This window comes from Girardinichthys multiradiatus, chromosome 9, assembly GCF_021462225.1.
Source record: "Girardinichthys multiradiatus isolate DD_20200921_A chromosome 9, DD_fGirMul_XY1, whole genome shotgun sequence".
Taxonomy (NCBI): domain Eukaryota; kingdom Metazoa; phylum Chordata; class Actinopteri; order Cyprinodontiformes; family Goodeidae; genus Girardinichthys; species Girardinichthys multiradiatus.
In genome coordinates this window covers 7,196,628-7,221,362 of record NC_061802.1, presented here as the reverse complement: position 1 = coordinate 7,221,362, position 24,735 = coordinate 7,196,628, and the positions used below count along the sequence as shown (strand labels likewise).

The 24,735-nt window shown below is 40.0% G+C and overlaps 1 protein-coding gene across 6 annotated transcripts in view; it reads right to left on the bottom strand.

Annotated features, from left to right (window-relative positions):
• The window catches only part of ddah1 (dimethylarginine dimethylaminohydrolase 1), a 120,407-nt gene that overhangs the window by 16,202 nt on the left and 79,470 nt on the right, over positions 1-24,735 (bottom strand). For 5 of the 6 annotated variants that reach the window (XM_047374469.1, XM_047374471.1, XM_047374470.1 and 2 more), the window contains 4 exons: positions 21,945-22,044; positions 19,019-19,092; positions 8,418-8,537; positions 2,251-2,394 (listed from right to left, as the gene is read on the bottom strand). In XM_047374469.1, the coding sequence (XP_047230425.1) occupies positions 2,251-2,394; positions 8,418-8,537; positions 19,019-19,092; positions 21,945-22,044 (438 nt within the window). The remainder of the gene's footprint in view (positions 1-2,250; positions 2,395-8,417; positions 8,538-19,018; positions 19,093-21,944; positions 22,045-24,735) is intronic. The other variant, XM_047374472.1, reaches the window with a different exon arrangement.

The window sequence follows — 24,735 nt, the reverse complement described above, 5'->3', positions numbered from 1 at the left end:
TGCAGACTGTATGTTGCCAGGTAGACTCTTGTGATAATCATTATGACTTGTTGTGATTTGGAATCACCCCAGAGAATCAAAATAATACAGTTACTGCTCAGTTTTCCCTGACCCGGCAGACAAATGGGGAAAATAACACACAATTCATGTCAAGCAGCCACAAAGAATATACGAGCCATGGGTCAGAGCAGGTGTGGAGCCAGGGGGTGGCCAATCTTTGGCCACCCCTGCAGTTACCCCAAGTGATTTGTTGTTTCCAGGAACGAGCAGTTCCCCTCCAAAACAGATGGTGGCAGCAGTAATGCTCTCAATCACTAACACAATTATAATAGAAGAAGTGTTTTTGGTTCACAAGAAAATTAAAGGCAGCAACTACAGGAGCACGGTACAATTTCTCTCTCATTTACCTCTGCTGCAGAAGAGGTCAGACTCTGAGTTAAGTTAAAAGGCAACAACATTTATTTACTTTATTGTTTTATTTAAGTTTACTATCTTAATTTAAAATTAAAATAAAATAAAAATGGCTGGTATCCTGTGAAAGAGAAAAAGTGAGACAACGTTCACTAATTGCAGTTATGTGCACAGCAAATAACTGCAATTGTGAAATGGTAATGTGTTACATGTGTATGCTTGTTAGCTCATAAACAGCCTCTGAACTAACATAAGTGGGAGGGACCTCTTGTCTCTCCTTTTTCTTTTGAAAGAAAAATAATATGCCCAAGTGTTGTGCTCCATTATTATTTTTCTTATTTTAGGTGTTTTCCATTAAATCAATAAACAGTTTAACGTTGTCAGTGCTGTTTAGAAGAAATAGTGCAGTTTTATTATTATAAGTTGAATTGTTTTTGATTAATCCACATTGGTGATATACTAACATGAGAGATGACTTATTGGAAATAGTTTTGTGTATTTTTGCTATCAATTATGGGGAAGAAGTCATGTCTCTCTGCAAGAGACAGTGAGCACCACTGCTCAAACCACAAAAAGAAGGGCACAGCGTGTGGCGTAGCGGTAGAGTGGGCCACCCATATACAGAGGCATCGGTCCTCGACACAGCTGTCCCTGGTTTTAGTCCCAACCCTGGTGACCTGTGCTGTGTCTCCCCCTCTCTTTACCCTACTTTTAAATAACAATAAAAATAAAGGCCACTAGTGCCACAAAAAGAAACCTAAAATCAATTTTTGGGCTCCCTTTAGTGAGCAATGGTCTCAGTCTGGCTACCCAAATGAAATTTTCTGGCTCTGCCACTGGGTCAGAGGCCAATTTTTTGTTAAATCTAAGCACTGTGAGACCTAAATGTGACTGTGCCATATTTGTGGCAAACATAGACAGACCTGTGTATGTTTGCAGACAAGTGACTGCGCCAACATAACTTTTTAAAGTTTAAACAAAGGATGCACATTATGATTTAATGAATTAAAACATTTTAAAATATTCTCACTCAGTGTTTCTCTAAGCATTGGCAGATTTGTGAAAGATCTGAAAGAGAGGATGGATGAATTATACAACAATAAAATGACTAAACACAGTCATTAATGTGTGAACAACTGGCAACAAAAGTGAGTACAGCCCTTAGTGAAAATGTCTGAGCTAAGCAAGCACAAACGCAACATAAAACTTGTTCAGGAAGCAACTGACAAAACCTTTGATACAGCAGGCGCTACGGTGCCCTGGGTGAGAGCCATATTTCCCATATCAAAAAGTGCCACGCTTTCCAGCTCACCCTTAATAATGACCAGGCCAGAGCAGGCACAGAATGGGCAGATGCATGGATGAATAAAACAAACTGTTTTCAAACCTGCAATTCTCAAATAAAATGTTACATTTTGGAGGCTGTCAAGCAATCACTGAATGCAAACCCTTTTTGGAATAAGATGATGTTTGATTAATTGTCAATGGAAAAGGTAAAAAACTTTGGCGTTTCTTCATTTTGGACTTCTCCAAACTGCCCATAGTAGTTGAAATCATTTAAAATTGCAGCTTCTTTTGTTTAAAAAACCCTGCTGTGGTCAGCGCAAACTGACCCCGTAGCTCATGTGGGGGTTTCCTCTCTTGCCAGATGTTTTTCTCAGAGGTCTGTAGAGGAAGACGTGTAATATGCACAACCCTTCTTTAAATGTAAGCCGCCAAACCACTCTGGCTGTCCTGATGGTGGTCCTTCCTACCACAGGTGTTACCTTCAGCATCGTCACTGACAGTGTAATTGTGCATTTGAGAGAAAGTAAATATGGGATTTGAGATGAATTTTACCTTCACACTCTCTGGAAACTCCTCCACTGTGCAGTGTAGAAGCACGTGTCCCTTGTTGGGCAGATTCATATAGATACAGTTGGCAGCAATATCATCAGGTACCGTCAGCTTGTCATAGCGATGGTCACTCATTTGCTGCATGATCTGATTAATTGTAAACAGAAAACATACATGTTGAGGTAAATATGAGAGCCCACATGGTGAATAGAAACAAAGACACAAAACAGACTTCCACTCAGATTCATTGACTCAGAACCGAGCCCACAATCCCAAAAGCAGCTCAGCATCCTTTTAGTAGCCAAACCACTGTGGGTGACTGAGGGGGAGCTTAATGGAGAACACAGGAGCAGACAAACATTCCTTCTCAGCAGATGTCATGTTTTTATGTAATCAGACGAAGCTTAGGGTGGGATGAGGGTGTAAGAAGGGGGGCCGGGGAAATAAGCTGGTCATGATGCTGAGTAAAAGTCAGGGTGTTGAGGATGTTATGACCAGGAGTAAAGCAGGTTTATTAGCAGAACATCTGTGGATGAAAACCTTTGAGATGAGCGGAAAGGGGTCATGGAAAACCCAGTAAAAAAGGTGTGTACAAAAGGTTATTTGAAAAGAGAGATGTTCTGACAAAAGCCCATGCTACTATTTTCTACAACACCTCAGCGGTTACATTTTCATATTATTGACTTTTTATTATCTTTGGTCCATCTGACATCACCAGGTGACACCTCAGACTGTCCTGGAGCTCAGTGATACCCTGTTCCAGGTCTGGGGCAAGATCCTCTAGCACACCAGCTATAGTTGGAGCAACCCCAAGCATTGTTGGCTATCCATACAAACACATTGGAAAGCAAAAACTCCAGCATACACTTAAACAATGATAAGTCAACTTTATAAATAGACCAACGCGTGTTATCTTGTCGCCTTTATCGGGGTCATTCAACGTGTTGGTCAGTAGGTAAGGTTTGTTTCTCTCAGGTCACCAGTGGGTGTGTTGCCAACAACTGTAACTGAAAACACAACAGATCATGAGACACTGCCTACGCTCCCTCTCACACAGGGGGATTAGAAGTCACAGAACAGAGACTAAATCTGGATGCCACCAAAGACCACATCTGATTTGCCAAACTCCACATAGTTATTTGTGTAAAAGGAGATTTTTTCAATTTGAACCTCAAATACTTTAAAAGTTCACAGAAAATCAGTTTGATAACTGTACCTTTTAAGCAGTTCTTAAATAAGTAAATTCTTCACATTTGTACAAAATGTAAGGAAAAAAAATATGGGGCCTAGACTTCTGTTTAGTCACCCTAGTTGCAAATCAACGTGTAAATCTCTTGAAAATAAATGTTGACTTTTCCCTGCACAGTGGCTTAGGTCCAGTTAATACACAGAGTGGTATAATGTGCCCAGTCAATGGTGCTAAATCTAAATATTTACAGGAAAATAATAAAATTTGTTCTGGGCAGAGTACTGGCAAGCAGATAGCAAGGATTCTGTCAGTTTACTGGACCTGATGCCCTGCACTGTGATAATCAGCATTATCTCCATTTTGACCCCTTGTATGAATATTTATAATACTTCCCACGATGCCTCTAAAGGTTTTACAACTCCTGTTCACTAAGCAACAGCAACACGTACAGTATGAGGTCATTTCTGCTTGCTGCTCCAATAAAATCCTGAGAGAAATGTGACACTGAAATGTTTTCTTGTTGATGAATTCTGTTTTTTTATTACTGTCCTTCAGGTAAATACTGCTGTCGTATAGCGCTGATGAAACAATGGTTTCTTCTGTTGCTTAAAATATTTTTCTTTTATCTTTGTAGACAAAAGTTTCTAATTTAATAGCCTAAAATATGGTCTATTAAAACAAAAACAAAAACAATGAAAAATAAAATAAATGAATGTACAGTAAACCTTTAAAATATCTGATCTGAAACATTTTTCCCAGAATATACAGAAGGGAAAAGAAACCCTTAGTGATATTGAAACAATATGGACAAATTACTCTATTTGGCTCAATCTGACCTTCACTGAGTGGTCAGATCATCAGCTAAGAAACTACAGCACGTCAGCATTCTTGAGGTGGAGATCGGATTTTGACCAGTGGGAAGGGATGACCTCATAAATCAAGCTGGGCCAAGTGATGTGGTGACTGATGATGTCAAATCTGCCCAGCAGTGTGCTGCAGGGTGTGGTTGGTGTGTATGTGTGATTACAGGGAGTGGGTGCTGAGGCCTGTTACAAGGGCTGTATTTTGGGATGATGACTTTCTGGGTGAAGCTGGGTATTGACAGCCACAGATGGATGATGAAATCAGTCTAATCAGTGTGTATTCCTATTCCTGAGAGACCTAAACACAGATCCACAGTTCTGGGCCTTGTTGAATAGGCAAAGACATAAAAGAAATTGTTTATTTAAAAATTGGAAAACCACAAGTTATTTAAACTGTCCGGTGTTTTATCAAAACTGCTCATAACCCATGAACTTGTTCATATTTTTTCAAATTAGAACCACAAAGTAGTGTATTTTATGGGGACTTTGTGTACTAGACCAGAGGTCTACAACCTTTGACTCCAAAGATGCAAGAGGCTCTTTGGACCTTCCACAATTGCTCTAAATAACTTTGGCTAAAATGATAAAGAAGAATGTTTTTAGATACAAATGCAGGTTTTAGCAGTTTTAAAAAAATTTTTTTACAGGATCATTTCACAGTAACATATTTGGGATCTATTTTTCTTGTCATGAGGTTGGAAAGTATGTTTTCTTTTACATCATTTTACACAAATATCAACATCCCATAAAATAAATTAAATCCATTCTCCTTTTGCAAACGTTTTATGTTTTTTTGTTATTTATGAAAAATAATAAGTTGTATTTTTTCAAATGTTCACACAAGTTTTATTTAGCTGGACTGAGGGCAAAAATGTCTCTTTGGAATGTAAAGGTTACACACCTCTGGTCTAGACTAACACAAACTAGCACACAATTGTTAAGTGGAGGGAAAAGGATTCATGGTTTTCAAAATGTTTCACAAATCAAATGTGTAATATTTTTTCCCCCTTACTCAAATACTGCTAAATAAATGTCAATCAACTGTCTTTAGAAACTACCTAATTGGTAAATAGAGTCCACTGTATGTAATTTAGCTTCAGCATAAATAAAGCATTCTGTGAAGGCTTCAGAGGTTTATTGGAGAACATAGATGGATTGAAACATCTGGGTACATAGCATTTGCACAACTGCCCTGCACCCTTTTGAGGAATAGATGTCCCTACAGTTTAAATGGAAGTCAATGCAACCTCTGGAATGTTTAATGGAATAAAAGCATAAAATAAGCAAACAAATCAATCTTTTAGTGAACAAACAGCACCATATAGACTGAGAAACACAGCAGACTGGTCATGGATAGAGTTGTGGGATAAGTAAAAAAAACATCTTATAAAACAAAATCCAAAACTTTAAAGTAGAGCGACTATGACTTAACTGCAAACTTATCAAGACATGGCCGCCCATCTAAACTGACAGGCCATGCAATTAGACCAGTAATCAGAAAAGCAGACCGATGGCAACTCTGGACGAGCAGCAAAGATCCACAGCTCAGGAGGTAGATCCTCTTGACAGGACAACTATTAGCTGTGCACTCCACAAATTTGGCCTTTATAGAATAGTGCCAAGAAGACAGCTTTAAGAGGCCCATATCAAGTTTACCACCAGTCATGTAGAGAATAGAGCCAACATGTGAAAAACTGAACTCTGGTCAGATGAGAGCAAAATTATGGCTTGCATGCAAAAAAATATGTATGAAGGAAAGTTAATACTGAAACCTGGTGGTAGCAGCATCATGCCATGGGGATGCTTTTCTTTAGCAGTGATGTGGAAGTTGTCAGTGTTAATGGGAAAATGGATGGAGCTAAATACAGTTGAATCATAGAAGACAACTGGGTAGAGGCTGCAAAAAACTTAAGACTGGTGCAGAGGCTCACCTTCTCATAGGACAGCTGCAGGGCCCAGCTAGTCTAGACCTAAATCCAATTACAAATCTTTTTTTTAAAATTGCTATGCACAAATGTTCTCCATTATATCTAACTGAGCTTGAGTTATGTTGCAAAGAAAAATGAACAAAGGTGGTAGAAACATACCTTAAATGTTGCTGCTACAAAGTCTTCACTCAAGAGGCTAAATGAACACCTTCACTTGTCAGATTTGTATTTGTTAAATATTTTGTATACAATTTGTTTTCTTCCACTTCACAATTATATACTACTCTGAGTACAATTCTGGTAAAATACATTATAGTTTGTGTTTGAAAAGTGACAAAATCTGAAAATGTTTAAGAGGTACTTTATATGAAATCTGATTGGGACACCCTGTTTTGTCCTCATAAAATTCCCACTTTGAAATGTTCCTTCCTTTAATACAAAATGAATCAGTTGAGCTTAAATTTTATTTCATGAATATGCAGAGGAGGACCTTCACTGTCATGAGACCTGCATCAATATCTAAAACAAACAGTTTAAATTCATTAAAGCTGCATTCATAAGATTTTGCTCTCCTCGCAGAGACATTATTTCCCAACTGCATTTGCTGGGTTGTTAGAAATCCTTTAAAACAAACGTTAATTGCTGCAGGAGAAGATGATGTAAGCCATAATTAGCAAGCAAGTCCTCTGTCATTAAGTATCGTCACTCATTACTCCAGCAGATAATTACTGAGGGCGATCAAACAGCCAGAAGTCTTAATGAGTCGAAGATGGAAAATAAATTTAATTAGCTTAGGAACTTATTCGCAGATTCTTCTGTTCTTGTGTACACTTTGACAGAGATACACCAAACGAGTATTTTACATATTATGTGTTTGGCCTGTAGGGGGAGTTCTGACTCTGAAAGCAAGGGTGGAGAAGACCAGCCACACAGGACATGAGAAAGCCAAGGGTGTACTCTATGTATCTGGCGTATATGTTTTTGCAGTTATGTAATTAGTTAAACAATGTATATATATATATATATATATATATATATATATATATATATATATATATATATATATATATATATATATTTGTGTGTGTGTGTGTTCCTGTCTTGGCATCACAGTGAGAACCATTTTCCTGATTTCACCATCAAATTGAGGACCGTTTGTACCAAAGTGAGGACATTTTGCTGGTCCTCATGACCTATTTTGCTAACGGTTAGGTTTAGGACTAAGGTGTGAATTGAGTCTAGGTTAAGGTTAGGGTTAGGTAAGCACTGGTAATGGTTAGGTTTAAGGTTTTTGTCAGGGTTAGGGCATAGAAAGGGTTGAAAATGACTGAAAATCAATGGAAGTCAATGGGAGTCAACACATGGTCCTCACATATAGCAAAACAAGGGTGTGTGTGTGCTTGTACTTGTTGCTGAGTGAGAACCAATTTTCGTATTGTTATCGCAAAGTGAGGACATTTTGACAAAGTGAGGACATTTTTCTGGTCCTCACGTTTCCAAATTCCGTTCTTGGGATAGGAGTTAGGTTTAGGACTAGGGTATGAATTGAGTTATTGTTAGGGTTAGGGTTAGGTATTAACTGGTTAGGGTTAGGGTTAGTGTGAGTTTAGGGGTAGGGGTAGGGTGAGGGTCAGGGTTAGGCACTAAAAATCAAGGAAAATGAATGGAAGTCAATGGAAGTAACTGAAAAATCCTCATAAAGATAGTAAAATATGGATGCGTGTGTGTGTGAGAATTTCACTTGAGAGTAGTATGAACAAAAAACTGACTTGCACATGGTTGGGAATTTTTGGGATAGTTCATGATTCGGGATGTGCTGAGATTTAGTACTCTCTTGGTATAAACCACCTGAGATTTAGTACTCTCTTGGTATAAACCACCAATCTGTCTTTGTCAGGCTGTAAGCCGTCTCTTGTCTGGACGCCCAACATCCTGTGAATTTCCATTTAGAAGCCATTCATGCAGTAATGAGCTCAAGCTGTGTAATAAGAGGACAAAACCTTCGTAATTAAAGCTAGAGAGCAAATGCCAGAGGCATTCCCTGCAAATTAGTAGAGAATATGAATTAATGCAGAGGAATTAAGAGAACAAGGCTTTTTCATATGGCTGCAGTAAGAAGGTGCCAATAAATAAGTTCAATCTGAATCAAGTTGTGTAAAGACTTGTAGTGTAGCATAAGTATCTGCCTACTTTAAGAGCTTTCTGAGCTGGTTCGCTGGAGCCAATGATGATAAGCCCAGGTCCTCCCATGCTGCAGAAGCTCTTCAGGTGTAGCCCCTCCAGCACAGGCACAGTGGAAACAGCATAGTCCTGTATAACACAACTGAGTTATAAAAGCTGAAAAAAAAAATAAGCCTCATGAGCACAGGACACAAGCAGGTTGAAAATGTTAGCAACAATCTCTGCGTTCTGGGGTCAAACATTTGACCAGTGATGTGAAAACACTTTTCACTTTCCTTACAAACATTTTCTCCAAAAATGTAATCCTATTAAAGTAACCTTGGCTGAATATGGTTGATTAACATCTGACAAAAGCATTGTACATAAAACAATTATTAATAAAAAATAATAATCATAAAGGTAGGATTTACAATGCAGACTTTGAAATAAATCAAAGTGAATATATCTCACTCCTGGATAATAATAATAATAATAGAGGATACATTTAAAATAAAGTAACACCATTTAGGGGTGGAAACAGCAGAAGTGCCTGAGAGGTGATGTCATTGAGCCCCGGGCTCATGGGAAGATTACACAGGAACTTGAAGAAGCCTGATATGAGCCACTTTCTCTGGCTGCAGCCAGTCTGCTTGCCAAACACTGTTATTACTGCTGTTACAAAAACAAAGGTTACAAAAAACTGTATTCTTGCAGCTGAAACATAACAGTTTATTTTCACCTGTCTGGCATATTTGAAAGTAAAACAATAGTCACTCTGTAATTAAAGAATGAAGTTGCTGAACTGTCTTTATTGTGACAGAAAATATCAGAGTAGGAGGGTGTGGTACCAAGTTTTACAGTGCCCTCTATTACTTTTAATATCCGTTGTAAAGATGTGTACCAAAGCTTTAAGTATATTTGACTTCAAGACTCCACTCGTTATTGCTGTCCTCCACCAGAAAGTTTAGATGGTTTTACGTCTCTACCCATTTTACTGTGGTGCCATGACAAAATAATCTCTGTCCTCGTCCAGCCATGTCTGTCACATCTCCAGTTGTTTTCAACTCTCCGATTATTGCTCAGGTTTCGGTGAGTATCTATTTTATTGGAGCTATTTCCTGACTAGATGATCAAGATAAACATTCATCTGCCTTACTCAAATGACATGTTCTCTCGTTTTCACCATTTTGAAGAGTGACTAATAGAAACGGGATTCTGTGTCACAACATATATATACCCCAAGGAAACAAGAATTGATTACTAGTGAAAAATTATTAGCCACCCAGATCAACTTAGAAGTTAAGTATAAATGACCTCAAATGGTACCGTTTGTAGGAATTTTATAGGAATTGTGATTATTTTTAGTCTGAAATTACACCACTGTGACAAGATTCTTTTAAGGCTTTTTGCATATTTTTATCACAGGTGTCAACAAACATTGAAGAACATGTTTAGCCAAACAATAGTTTCCCAACTTAGATTATTGGATGAAACACAAATGTTAAAACTACACAGCATTTCTTCAGTAAACCCTCTACACCTAAATAGTGACAAAAACCAGATGCTTAAATGCAAAATTACATCTTATGACAAGGCAAAAGCAGTTTTTGCACAGATGTCAATCACTTACTCATTTATTAAATGTACCCACGTGATCCTGTTACACATTATGTCTCCTTAACAGTTTGCGAGGTTCTCCCAAGGCCAACACAGAAAAACAACCACCCACATAAGCATTCACTTCTAAGGACAATTTAGAAGTTCCCACAAACTCAACCTGCAAGTCTTTGGGTTGTGGAAAAAAGGGAGAACATAAAAACTCAAACCAAAATAACAAACATGAATTGGGATTTGAACCATAGATCACCACACTGTTGTGCAGTTCTTTTACCACACCATATAAAAAGTCACAAATAAACCTTTTGTAATTACAATTTCTCAGAATTTTTCACAACCTGCATCCAAACAGGCAAATTTGATTCGTATATAGGACAGGATCATTTGTGAAGTAGTTTTAGGACCCACATAGTTATGCTTCTCTTAAGCCTTCAGCAGTTTATCTTGGACAGACGTGCTAAAACACCAGTCAAAGACATCCCTGCAGGAATTAAATCCTCACATCCGCCTATAAAAATTACTGCATAGCCTGTGAAAACATTATTTTTCCAACTTTCTCTTTATTTTAGCTCAAACTTCCTGATAGACCGAGATGGGAATTTCCCTTTGAATATTGAAAGTGCACTTGTGTAATATTTTAAACATTTACAGGATTCAGGCTCGGGTCAGAATAAAATATTGAAGAGAGCAGTAATTTAAAGTAAAGCTTATTTAACACGTACTAACTGAATAATTAATAAAGTATTTTTGAATTGAATTGAATTGAAGTCATATGTAAATATTTTTTGTGCAACACTCAGATAATGTAGGTAATGCTGGACACAAACAAACTTGCAACATATCTTATGTTTTCCCATTAGACTCCACTGTGGATGCATCCCCTGGAGTTGTCATGTAAGTTCTTATCAGGTAACTACTTGCAGCACATTGTTAGTTCAAATTAAGCACAATGTTTCTCTTTGTTGCTAAAAATGAACAGCAGTGTGGTACTTCGTAGTTCATCATGCAGAAAAAACTTAAATTAGCCCGTTTATGAAATTTTCCTGAACTCTTGGTAAATGCCTATGGGTTCCGCTGGGAACTACTGGAAATTACAGGATGTTCTTTCTCCATTCCTTATCCACAAACAGGAAGTTTCTGTGTGAAATTAGAAATGCAAGCCGTTCTTCTTCTCTTATCAAGATAAATGGGAAAAAGATGTAGAAACAGTTTCTTTTGATCTAAACTGACAGACTCACATTCATGTTTTGAATAAAAAAGACTATATTGACTATTGAGGCAGAAGGAAATTAAGTGATTCCTTATTGGATACCTCCAGTAAGGAATCAAGACACTGTACACTGTAACAGAGAAAAAGATCCTTTAACCTCTGCACTACTTCCCAAACAAATTGATTCCATCAGTAACACCCGTTATCCTAACATCAGAGCCTTAAAGCAAAGAGCCTTCACATCTGCATGCAGTTGTGTAGCACTAAACAAACCTGGAAACAGAATTATCCATCATTTGATAATTAAAGGAAAAACCAACAGTGATGGGATGGAGCAATCTGATAAAAAATGGAAAAAACAATAATTGATGGCTAAGTGATTTTTCCTTTTGTCATTTGCCAGGAACAAATCATTTAGCCCCATCTTATCAAAGATAACAGAAAACACAGAGGAATCTGTAATGAGGTACTCAAACCAGATACAGATGGGACAAGGGGAGCAATAGAATAAGGCAGTTGAAGTTACCGTAATGTGCTGAACTCTTGATATTATGAGCCAGCTCTGAATGTGGCTGTCAGCAAAGCTTCTTAGCTTTGCCACAGCTTCTCAGAGTGAGGCCAAATGTGATGAACAATGGATTGCAGATCAAAAATGTCTTCAATTCACACCGACAGCAAATGAAAAGATAAAATCAGTTTGTGCTTTAGAGTCACACTCTTACTCATTTTGAAGGCAGCATGCCCTAAATCCTGCATGGAATAAATCTTGCTGTCGCTGTAATACTTGTGGTATTTTGAAAACTTCTTGATGCAGGGTTGCAGGTTTTGGTGAGCCTGGGATAAAGATCAAACCACAACAAAGGGTCAATTATTTGTTGCAAGCACTAACTGAAAAGATTGAGACCAACCTTCTTAAAAATAGCAAAAACCACACTAAATAGTGTGTTCCCTCCTATATACTCACATTTCATCTATCAAATTGAACTCTAAAACACATTAAATAGCACCCTTTTCTATACCATCATGCTTTTTCTAGTTTCAGCGATACCTTGCCAACTTGGGGTCAGGTGTTTGTGGACCTATTGCATTTAATAAGGGATTGATCTGCATTATTATGAAGTCATACCAAGTAGTTTAGAGACAATCAGTTCAAGTATTTCATATTTTACATCAGTTTCTTATAATGTTTTGAGGTGTGCATGGATACAAAGAACAAAACTCTTTGTTTACTTGAAATGCTTTGATTTGTTGTCCAGCCTCTCCTTCCTAACAAGCAATAAAAACATTTACATAATGTTTTTCTTGTGACTAATTGTTGCACATGTAAACAAGCACTATACATATATTGTCATGGCTCCTGCATTCCTCAGTATGTAAGGGGAATCTGGCTTATTTAGAAACGTTTTAGATACCAGAATATGACAAAAATTATCAAGTCATTGTCAGTATGTCACGGTTCTGTCACGGTTTACTTGGAATTGGACCCCACAATGCAGACGAGCAGGCAGTGTGATCGTAAGTGACAAGGTTTTAATGACAAAAAAACAAAAAGTCACTCACAACAGGAGGCAGGAACAAAACAAACGGGCAGGCAAGACAGGCATGGCATGATCCGAAAACAAGACTTGAGCATCAAAACTTGACATGAGCAGGAGAACAAGACATGAGAATCAAAGTTAGCCATGAGCATGAGAGTGAAAGATGTTTCCGCGAAGACAAACAGAGCAGGTGTGAATATATTGAGTGAAAACCAGGTGGAGCAAGGGGACAGATTAACTTGGACAGGTGAGCCGAATAAACTTAATTGACAGAAACAAAAACAACCTGACCAGGGCGGAGCGGGCGGTGGGGGCCTTGGTAGGAGGGCCAAAAACAAAAACAGAGTTCAGGCGGGTGACCAGGAGGTCGTCCCGAGCAGGCACAGAGTTCAGGCGGGCGACCAGGAGGTCGTCCCGAGCAGGCACAGAGTTCAGGCGGGCGACCAGGCTTGCACCAAAGACGTGGAGGCCGACTGAGCAGAGTAGAGGACTTCCCAGACACTCTGTGGAACTCCAGAGGCGTGGAGCCTGGCGAACCCTCAGAGGCTGAAGCAGAGCCTGGCGAACCCTCAGAGGCTGAAGCAGAGCCTGGCGAACCCTCAGAGGCTGAATCAGAGCTTGGCGAACCCTCAGAGGCTGAAGCAGAGCCTGGCGAACCCTCAGCTCTGGGTTCAAAAGCCCTAACGAGGACAAAACGTTCCTTAAACTCCTGCAGACTAGGAACAGGAACTGAGGCGTCGGCTGGACCCTCAGTGACGTGAGCAGGAGCTGAGGCGTCGGCCGGACCCTCAGTAGCGTGAGCAGAGGCTGAGGCGTCGCCGAGACCCTCAGTGGCGTGAGCAGGAGCTGAGTCGTCGCCGAGACCCTCAGTGGCGTGAACAGGAGCTGAGTCGTCGCCGAGACCCTCAGTGACGTGAGCAGGAGCTGAGGCGTTGCCGAGACCCTCAGTGACGTGAGCAGGAGCTGAGGCGTCGCCGAGACCCTCAGTGATGTGAGCAGAGGCTGAGGCGTCGCCGAGACCCTCAGTGGCGTGAGCAGAGGCTGAGGCATCGCCGAGACCCTCAGTGGCGTGAGCAGGAGCTGAGTCGTCGCCGAGACCCTCAGTGGCGTGAGCAGAGGCATCGCCGAGACCATCAGTGGCGTGAGCAGGAGCTGAGTCGTCGCCGAGACCCTCAGTGGCGTGAGCAGGAGCTGAGGCATTGGCCGGACCCTCAGTGGCGTGAGCAGAGGCGTCGCCGGGGCCCCCGATGACTTGAGCTGGGGCGTCCCTCTTACGACGTCTTCTGCGCCGTTTGGAGAGGGTTGAGGCTGACTTAGGGTCAAGGCTGTGGTGGGTCAGACTGTGGTGGGTCAGACTGTGGTGGGCCAGGCTGTGGTGGGTCAGGCTGTGGACCTGACGTGGGCTGCTCTGCAGCAGCAGCAGCAGCAACTCCCTGGAGTCCTGGCGTGGGCTGCTCTGCAGCAGCTCCCTGGAGTCCTGGCGTGGACTGCTCTGCAGCAGCAGCAGCTCCCTGGAGTCCTGGCGTGGGCTGCTCTGCAGCAGCAGCAGCTCCCTGGAGTCCTGGCGTGGGCTGCTCTGCAGCAGCTCCCTGGAGTCCTGGCGTGGACTGCTCTGCAGCAGCAGCAGCTCCCTGGAGTCCTGGCGTGGGCTGCTCTGCAGCAGCAGCAGTTCCCTGGAGTCCTGGCGTGGGCTGCTCTGCAGCAGCAGCAGCTCCCTGGAGTCCTGGCGTGGGCTGCTCTGCAGCAGCAGCAGCTCCCTGGAGACTTGACGTGGGCTGCTCTGTAGCAGCTCCCTGCTTGACGTGGATGATGGCAGTAAAACAGCCTTACTGCCACTTCATACTCCATCTTGATCTTCTTTATCCTCTCCATCAGCTCAGGAGAGGAATACAGGAGACCTGTCGTCCTGAGGATCTTGATTTGGCGTGCCGTGAACCTCAAGCGCTGCTCCAGCTCGGCAGGTGTTGCCCCAGGACTCCGGGCTGGATTGAGCGTAGACGGCATGAGCGGAGGTGCAGCGAGCCAGGCAGACAGTGCTGTGGCAGACAAAGATGCGGACTTACTTGCAGCAGCCGTCATGTCAGCTGGCAGGGAAACCACCTCCTCGCCAGGCGACCGGCTGGGAATCGCTGCATGACGGTGATTCTTGCGGCGGGAGGAAGATGACGGCTTTGTTGCCGGTACAGAAGCAGGTGGGGGAACGTCGGAGCTGAGGCAGAGGGACAGAACAGCCCTCCCGAACTCTCTGGCGCTGGGCCGCCTCACGTTCCATCTGTTCCAGCAGCAGAGGAGACGGCAGAATCTCCAAATCCGTTGGCAGAAGTCTCATCGCCTCCTTCATTTGCTGCTTAACCCAGCGATCCCTGGCGCTCTCCTGCCTACTGTCCGCGAGGTCCATGTTTGGCGGAAACATACTGTCACGGTTCTGTCACGGTATACTTGGAATTGGACCCCACAATGCAGACGAGCAGGCAGCATGATGGTAAGTGAAAAGGTTTTAATGACGAAAAAACAAAAAGTCACTCACAACAGGAGGCAGGAACAAAACAAACGGGCAGGCAAGACAGGCATGGCATGATCCGAAAACAAGACTTGAGCATCAAAACTTGACATGAGCAGGAGAACAAGACATGAGAATCAAAGTTAGCCATGAGCATGAGAGTGAAAGATGTTTCCGCGAAGACAAACAGAGCAGGTGTGAATATATTGAGTGAAAACCAGGTGGAGCAAGGAGACAGATTAACTTGGACAGGTGAGCCGAATAAACTTAATTGACAGACAGAACAAAACGTGGCTGCAGCAAAAACAGAGACTCTAATAAACAAACTAGAAAAACACGAAGCTAAAGCATAACCAGATCTGAAAACCAAACTTGACAAAACATGAACAAAACGACAAAACTAAAGCATGACCAGGAAAATAACAGAAGCATGATTCAAAATCTAAGAAGAATAATAACAAAAGAACGAGTCAAAACCTTAACTGTGAAAAACATAAGAAACCCGAAACCAAAAACCAAACAACCCTACAACATGACAAAGTAGTTGAAGTTTGGTCAATTCAACTTCAAAAAAGTAACAACATATACTGTCATATTGTATTAAAAAGACTAGACTGAACACTTACCTAATTCTGTAGCTTGTCACACCAATTTTAGCTCGAAGTATTCATGTCTCATAACATTGGATTTGGCACAATGTTTTATGCAGTTTTGCCGTGTTCATTAAAATCTGTCAGAATTGTATAGATAAACTCACTCACACAGTTTCTTGTCTTTACATATCTTAGCTAAAATGCAGGTGTAAAGTGAATAAAGAAAGAGTTTTGTGGAACCCCAATCCTGTCATGTCTATGAGGTATTAGTCCCATTTGAAGCACGTGTGTTTTCTATAGTGCACGTGTATTGGAAAGAAGGGTGTTAAATTCAGTATTACTGTATACTGTATACAAATCCTATAAGTGCTGGTGTAGTCCAATTATTATTAGCTGAAATAATTAGAAACATGGGATCCTTAAATGCAAACATCAAAAACATTATTTTGACTGAGGTGGCAATTGCTAATGATGGGATCATTTAAACCTAATTCACAGGTTTAAATTAAAAACATGACTCATCAGCGTCTAGCGAGAAACATCTGCTTAAGTGGCACGCATATGCAGTTTGTCAGCAGAACAGCCAAGAGTAAATAGGGTGATTTATGGAATTACTACTTGCATAGGAGGAAATTGTCCATGAAGTAATTAATACAAGGTTTACTCCCTCACATCAGCTTTTTAAATCTTTGTTATTCGCTTCTCGATTAATCACCTTGGACAGTACTGGCAAAGGTTTGCATCAAATGTTGATTAAAAATGCTTGAAAGCCAGCTAAGGCCTGCTCCAAGGCACTAAATACTAATTACCACAGGGACTCCTGACAGCTGTGTCAATCAATAACATCAGCCCCGTGGTGCTGAGGGACAAAAACAAACAACAGAAAATTCTGCTAAACATTTTAAAAAGCCACCTGACTTAGTGAATACTGACTGTTTTTCCGTTTTTGTCTCAGGCAAGTTTTGTTAATAGGTTTAGTCAAATTTTTCATTCTATAAAATGTAAAGAAGATAAAAGACAATTTTTTTAACAAGCCACACATTTTGGCTTTGTTTTGACCAACTAATCAGAATAAAAATAACACTTCAGCCTACCTTGTCAGGAGATGAGAGGGCATTTACTAAATATTTTTATTTATGTACAACAGCATTTTATGTTTTATGAGTTTGAATATTATAATAACAGTTAAATAAGGGAAACCTTTGTATTATATAAATTCAGTGCACACAAAGTGTTATGTTTCAAACATTATTTATGTTCGTTTTGATGATTATGGCTTACAGCTAAGGAAAACTAAAAACTTAATTTTTTACTTACTGTAAATTTTAATTTTACATAAGGCTTATATAAAAAAAGAAACCTGATCAAAAGTTTCCTATTTTACTATGCAGAATATGCACTCAGTATCTGATATGGGCTTCTTTTGCTGAGCTCTGCTCAGGTGTTAGGAAATCCCGGGTTCCTTTTAATAGCAACCAAGGTTAATGGGAGATCGTCACATTGCTGGGTCTGGCATCTGGCAATAACCTAGAAAGTCTGTATGTTGTTCAAGTCAAGCCAGTTTGCTGGCCAATTAAATACAGCGATATCATGGTGATTAAAACAGCAGTTAATACAGTTCAGAAGACTGTGGACCACTTAGTAACAATCTAGTCTTTTTGTCCTATGCCCAGGTAAGACACTTCTGATGTTGTTTTCTGGTTGAGGAGTGGCTTTACTCAAGAACTGTGACAGCTGTAACCCATGTCCTGGATATGTTTGTGTGTGGTGGCTCCTGAATCTTTGACTCATGTTGCAGTTCAAGCTTTGTGAATCTCCCCAAAACTATTTAATGGGCTGTTCTTCACAATCCTCTCAAGGATGCAGTTACCCCTGTTGTTTGCACCTTTTTCTACTATAACCTATCCTTTCACTCAACTTTCCATTAATATGCTTGCATGTTTTCACTCTGAACAGTCAGCTTTAGAAGTAAACGTTTGATGCATACCAATGTTGTGGAGGTTGCCAGTAACTGTCTGCTGGGCACCTGTGAAGTAAGATGTCTTTCTCACGACTGTGTGGCTGTAGCATAGCCATAATTTAACATTTTGATATAAAAAATACTTTTTTTGTTTAATCTTATTTCAATTTTCTGAGAAAAATTGTTTAAACTACAATCTTAAAAATGAACAAAAGTAAACAGTTGAAAACACACACCATACAGCTGAAATAAATATACCTGTTTATGATATATGTATGGTGTATCTGCTGTAATATCGACTCCTACAGGAGAACCTTCTGGTCCACAGCCATCACTATTTATAGTAACTGTATTTATGTATAAATGTAAAATAGTTGGAGTTATTAGAACATTTGATTTCCCTTTGGGATTAATAAAGCATTGAATTTATTTTATTGATTTGTTCCTTTATTATAAAATCAAACCAGTCATATTGTTGTTTTACTACAGCCAGAACCTCAAAAAGTCACTTTATGAACTAACCAGAGATGTAATGTAATGGTGATCACCAATTTTTAATCATCAGTCAGTCAGTCATTTTCTACCGCTTATTCCACAGTGGGTCGCAGGGGAGCTGATGCCTATCTCCAGCAGTCTATGGGCGAGAGGTGGGGTACACCGTGGACAGGTCGCCAGTCCATCGCAGGGCAACACACAACCATGCACACACTCATTCATACACCTAAGGGCAATTTAGAGTTACCAATTAACCAAACTGGCATGTCTTTGGAGTGTGGGAGGAAGCCGGAGTACCCGGTGAGAACCCACGCATGCACGGGGAGAACATGCAAACTCCATGCAGAAAGACCCCCGGCCAGGAATCAAACCCAGGACCTTCTTGCTGCATTGCTGCATGGCAACAGTGCTACCAACTGCGCCACCGTGCAGCCCCAATTTTTTTTTATCATTCTCTTTATTTAACTATATGTGGCCCTCAAAAGTGGCCAAACATATGTTGGTTCAGGTACATGTATGTTTTCTCCTGGTTTGCAACCACAGTCTAAAATACATGCACTTTAGGTTAAATTATGACTCTAAATTGCCCTAAGCTTTGAGTATGTATGGTTGTGTCTCTCATCATGTTGGCTTCTGGTTATCAGCTGGGCTCCAGTGACCCTAAACATAAATAGGTGGGTATAGGAAGTCCACCTATTGATGGACCACATAAACTTACCTTAAATGCATCGGCTAAGATCTCAGCTCCTCTCTGATTCGTCCGTTTAGAAAGGCCGACGAAGAATTCTCGACCTGAATGAAAAGACATTTCAAAATCTAAATTTGTAAAGTCAGTAGAAATTAAGTCAAATTAGGCAGTAATTTTGCTGTAACTCTTTGTGCATTCAGGATTAACGGAACAGGCATAAAAAAAGATCTCCTTGAATCCCTGGCAAGAATGCAGCTGCACACTGAGTTCAGGGACGGGTTCCTTATGTTGCTGCTGAGCCTTTACAATATGAACCATTAGTCTGGGCCCTGCCAGCAGGAAATGTTTCTTACCCTGTCATGTGAAACCATTTCAGCTGAAAAGAAAGACACCACAACGCCAATGTCTAGAAACTTAATTAGGTGTACTGTACGTTTTCCATCTGGCTCATGCAATGAAGATGCCACTGACCCACATTTAAAATCTCCATGCAAGTGTAACACAATGTTCTGAACATAATTCAGACCACCATGTTTCTGATTCACTGTGTTCATCAGTTTTGTTTGCTGCCGTCTAACACATTTAACAGCTGTATTGAGTTTCGGGGATCTGCAGGGTGGTACATAACAGTTTTAGAACAAGTGAAACTCTGGTGGGCGTACAAGGGCACCAGGTCATGGAGGTCACATGTAGGAATATTTTCCCAAAGAACGCAAAATACAGAGACATGCTTAAATGCACTGACTCATCTGCTTACATATAGTCTATAGAAGCTCTTCTATTTCACTCACCTCTACAATTTCCTGTTTACTTATCACTTATCAATATAGTGTTATCTGGTATACTGTAAAGTGAACATGAATAAAAATCTCAATTTATAGAATGTCCTGCTTTAAGTTTAGTGTATTTTAAAGTTTACTTACCCTAAAAACAATGATGCACCAGAATGTTAATAGATAATGTAATTTTTACCTTATAAAGAAAATTTTAGACACATCAGTTTTATTCTTGCTGAATACCAAATGAACAATTTACAGTCATATTCAATAAGCTAGAATGATTTTTAAAAGTACATTTATTTCAATAACTTAGTTCACTAAGTAAATCACATTATATAGATTAATTACATACAAACTGTTTTCTTACACCTAATGAAAACCCAACATTTAAGATGAGAATATTACTTCAGACCAATAACAAAAAGCTTTTAATATATAATTGTGGGCTTAATGAAAAGTATGTTTAATGTCTGCTTAAAGGTTGACAAACTGACAAACAAACCTCATCAAAACACATATTCTAATTTATTTAATATGACTGTATACAATTTGACTCAATCACAGTTTGACTCAATGTCAAATTGGGAAAAAATAAAATAGAATGTATAATTGTTTCTCTGATATATTTCTGGTTAGCATATTTTAATATTTTACTGTCATAATTAAATAGCAAAATAGTTGTCTATTGTAGGCCATATTAGCAACACGTCTTTAGCAAACAGGTGACAAGTGAAACAGCAGATTCAGTGTCAATTTAGGGGGCAGACAAATTGTCAAAAACTGTGCTGTTAATAATGTTGCAAAGCAAGTTCAATAAAAGTTACGTCACTGACTCACGCAAATATAGAAATATTCCAGCCGGCACTATTCATATACTCCACAATGCCCTGGAAGTCAAGGAAGACCCTGATGTAAATCTGAGTGATTGTCCACAACAATGCAATAATCACAGCACAGTTAACATGCAAGACACCTTAGCTAGCACAGCAAACTTCAGGATCCCAAATAACTTCACATATTAATCATGCCAATAGAGTTAGGTGTGCTAGACATAAGAGCTTGTCACTATAAATTGTGGCTGGTGCCAAAGAGCCTACAGACCATGCACGGACTAACAAAAAGCTATTTATTTAATTCAGCTCAAAAAGGACAGCAGTATATCTAAAACACGTCATCAAATCTACGTCCAGCTGAAAACCCTTCTTAAAAGCTTGTGTGGCCACACACACTCCCAACAGCAGACACAATCATCACAGAGCTCTAAAAAGTATTTCTGATACTGGCTCCCACTCTATCTGCTCCTCTTTTAATCAGAGGGGTGAAACACCAACAGGTGCCACTGGCTACAATAAGATTGACCATCTTTTTACTTAATGTTATAATCAATATATTATGCCACTGCATGACAGTCACACTGTTTCCTATCTTGACATGCAGTGTATGCTGACATACTAAAAAACCCATATTATGAAGGGCTTAACATGAGGAAGTGAAGTGCATTTCAGATGACATGAAGTTCTGCCACATATTTAATGTGTATTGCTTTGATGCCCTCCTGGTGTGAACAGTGCATATGTATTGGTATCAAGGTTGTAAAATTCTAAGTTTCAATCGGGACAGGGTACTTTAGTTTTGCCGTGACGTCACCTTCTGAATTTTGTTTTTCCAATGTTAAGAATCGACTGATCATCTGCGACCTGATCTAACAGAAACATTTTTAAAGACAGCCACACAAAAGGCTGAAGATACTCCCCCTATCATCCACCTAATGGTGAAATTAATTTCCTACCCTCTGTTAAGCGATTCAGACAGCCAAAAGCAAGGACCAACAGATGGAAAAATCTATTTTATTACTTAGGCCTGTATTCAACTGAATTTAAAATAAGATTAGCTATAATGGCTTTGTCATGTCAGTTTAACGTTTTAATAGATATGTGTACTTATGGGTTCCCTTGAAATCTAATTTATGTGTTGTAGAGTGATTATGTGTGTGTGATTGTGTATTCTAGGTTTTCCCCTAAATCTGAATGCACAGTAACTAGAATATAACATACCTTAATGACTTAAGAGTCAACAATAACTAGACATAGTTAAACACAGAAGAAAACCCTTAAGATCTTATTTTGGGATTATCATGTGAAAATTGATGTGTAGACATAAAACTCTGTGAAACCTACCTGTAAACAGAACGTCTCCTCCATCCAGTGTTGCATTCTCATCAGTCATTTCCACTATGTTCAAATCTAAATCCTTTAGAGCCTTTTTTATCACCTCAGTCTGAAAAAACACAAAGACGTAAACAAAATTAAACACTGTCAATAAAACAAAACTAAAGTTCTGAGACTACAGAGCGCTCCTTCAGTTTGATTTGCCCTGATCCACTCCCCAATATCAGACCAGGGCCTTAATCAAGCCATTTTCAAATGATTGGTTTTGGAGTGATTATTGATTTTATGATCACCGCACCCCCAGGTAGGCCTGTGTTGCTAATTTCTAAAATACTTCTGTTTGTCTGCATAGCTAGCAAAAACGTGTAATAGATCTGGTATATTATTTCCCAATCAAACAATGCGTTTTTCACCATTTAAAATGTTGTCCATGGTGAAGGATAGACTTCTTTGGATATTTGGATTTAATGCCTTGCAAGAATTTTGTAGCAGCTTTCTCCACCTACATAACCTCATGTTGGAGCACTATATTAAGGTTGTGCACCTTTAACACATCTTGAATATCACTGGTGAGTCAGCTAAGTGGGACACAACTGTAATACTAATGTTGACCATGTATTATTAATGTAATGTATTGTCTTATTTCAGTGCCCTTTAAAGCTGCTGAATTTCTGATTTCACTGAAGTCACATTAAGAAAAAGTTAAATAAAATCCAAGACTGATGACTCAGACTGGGACTGAGGGCAAAAACTGCTGATTGGGACATTACTATCTCCAGCATTTTTATTAAAGAGTAATATAATGTTAAGACTGATATTTTAAAAGCTATCTTTTTCAGATAATAAAAAACTGTACAGGTTGAACGTTTCAGCAGAATATTTAAGGAAATGTAGTTGCTTAGATTGACTGCAGTGAAACTAAACACTTTCTATCCTGCAAGTTGCCATTACATCATTTAAATGAGCCATGTCATGATGTAATTTAGTAGTAGGCATGTTAAAACTTTTACAAGGCAGTGGCTGGGGAAAACAGGTACACTAAAAGCACAAACTTCAGAAATCCCTCTTCCTGTCCTTCTGTTTTGGACCACCTGCCTTTCCTTTCATATATTTACAAGGAGGAATTCATATATATATATATATATATATATATATATATATATATATAAATCACACATCATATATCCAGAAAGATTGCTTTTGATACACATCACCTGATGGAAAATTACAAGAAATCCATTTTGTCTCCATATCATCTCTACTAAACACAAACGTGGACAGCTCTGTTCTCCTATCGGAGAACTGCCAAGTGAGATTTTACTGTCCTGTTTTTTGGGGTTCCTCTGGGAGTACTTTCCAACACTGGCCATGTTAGCGTGAGCATCAGTGTTTCCACAAGCCCTATCTCACTATGACTTCAGCCCATGGCTCAATGTGATTTTGGGCAACATATTGCTTCTGCTTCTCAGCCACAAAACACCCAATCCATGACGTCATCCAGGTAGACTGCCACGTGCTCCCAGATAATGTTGAAGTTGTCTGATTCCCCCTCCACACACACACTCATACACGCACCCCACCTCTTTGAATGCACAGATGTAACATCCTCTGAGCAGCACAGGCAGAGCTTCGTGCAAAAATACTAAAACCAGCTTTATTGCCCAGGTTTGTGCACAGAAAAAGCAAATTTCACTTTGGTTCTGCTTTGATTGAAATGTACAGATATTTCCTAACATATACAGGTCCTTCTCAAAAAATTAGCATATTGTGATAAAGTTCATTATTTTCTATAATGTAATGATTAAAATTTTACATTCATATATTTTAGATTCATTGCACACTAACTGAAATATTTCAGGTCTTTTATTGTCTTAATACGGATGATTTTGGCATACAGCTCATGAAAACCCAAAATTCCTATCTCACAAAATTAGCATATTTCATCCGACCAATAAAAGAAAAGTGTTTTTTATACAAAAAACGTCAACCTTCAAATAATCATGTTCAGTTATGCACTCAATACTTGGTCGGGAATCCTTTTGCAGAAATGACTGCTTCAATGCGGCGTGGCATGGAGGCAATCAGCCTGTGGCACTGCTGAGGTCTTATGGAGGCCCAGGATGCTTCGATAGCGGCCTTTAGCTCATCCAGAGTGTTGGGTCTTGAGTCTCTCAACGTTCTCTTCACAATATCCCACAGATTCTCTATGGGGTTCAGGTCAGGAGAGTTGGCAGGCCAATTGAGCACAGTGATACCATGGTCAGTAAACCATTTACCAGTGGTTCTGGCACTGAGCAGGTGCCAGGTCGTGCTGAAAAATGAAATCTTCATCTCCATAAAGCTTTTCAGCAGATGGAAGCATGAAGTGCTCCAAAATCTCCTGATAGCTAGCTGCATTGACCCTGCCCTTGATAAAACACAGTGGACCAACACCAGCAGCTGACACGGCACCCCAGACCATCACTGACTGTGGGTACTTGACACTGGACTTCTGGCATTTTGGCATTTCCTTCTCCCCAGTCTTCCTCTAGACTCTGGCACCTTGATTTCCGAATGACATGCAGAATTTGCTTTCATCCGAAAAAAGTACTTTGAACCACTGAGCAACAGTCCAGTGCTGCTTCTCTGTAGCCCAGGTCTGGGGAATGCGGCAACTGTAGCCCATTTCCTGCACACGCCTGTACACGGTGGCTCTGGATTTTTCTACTCCAGACTCAGTCCACTGCTTCTGCAGGTCCCCCAAGGTCTGGAATCGGCCCTTCTCCACAATCTTCCTCAGGGTCCGGTCACCTCTTCCCGT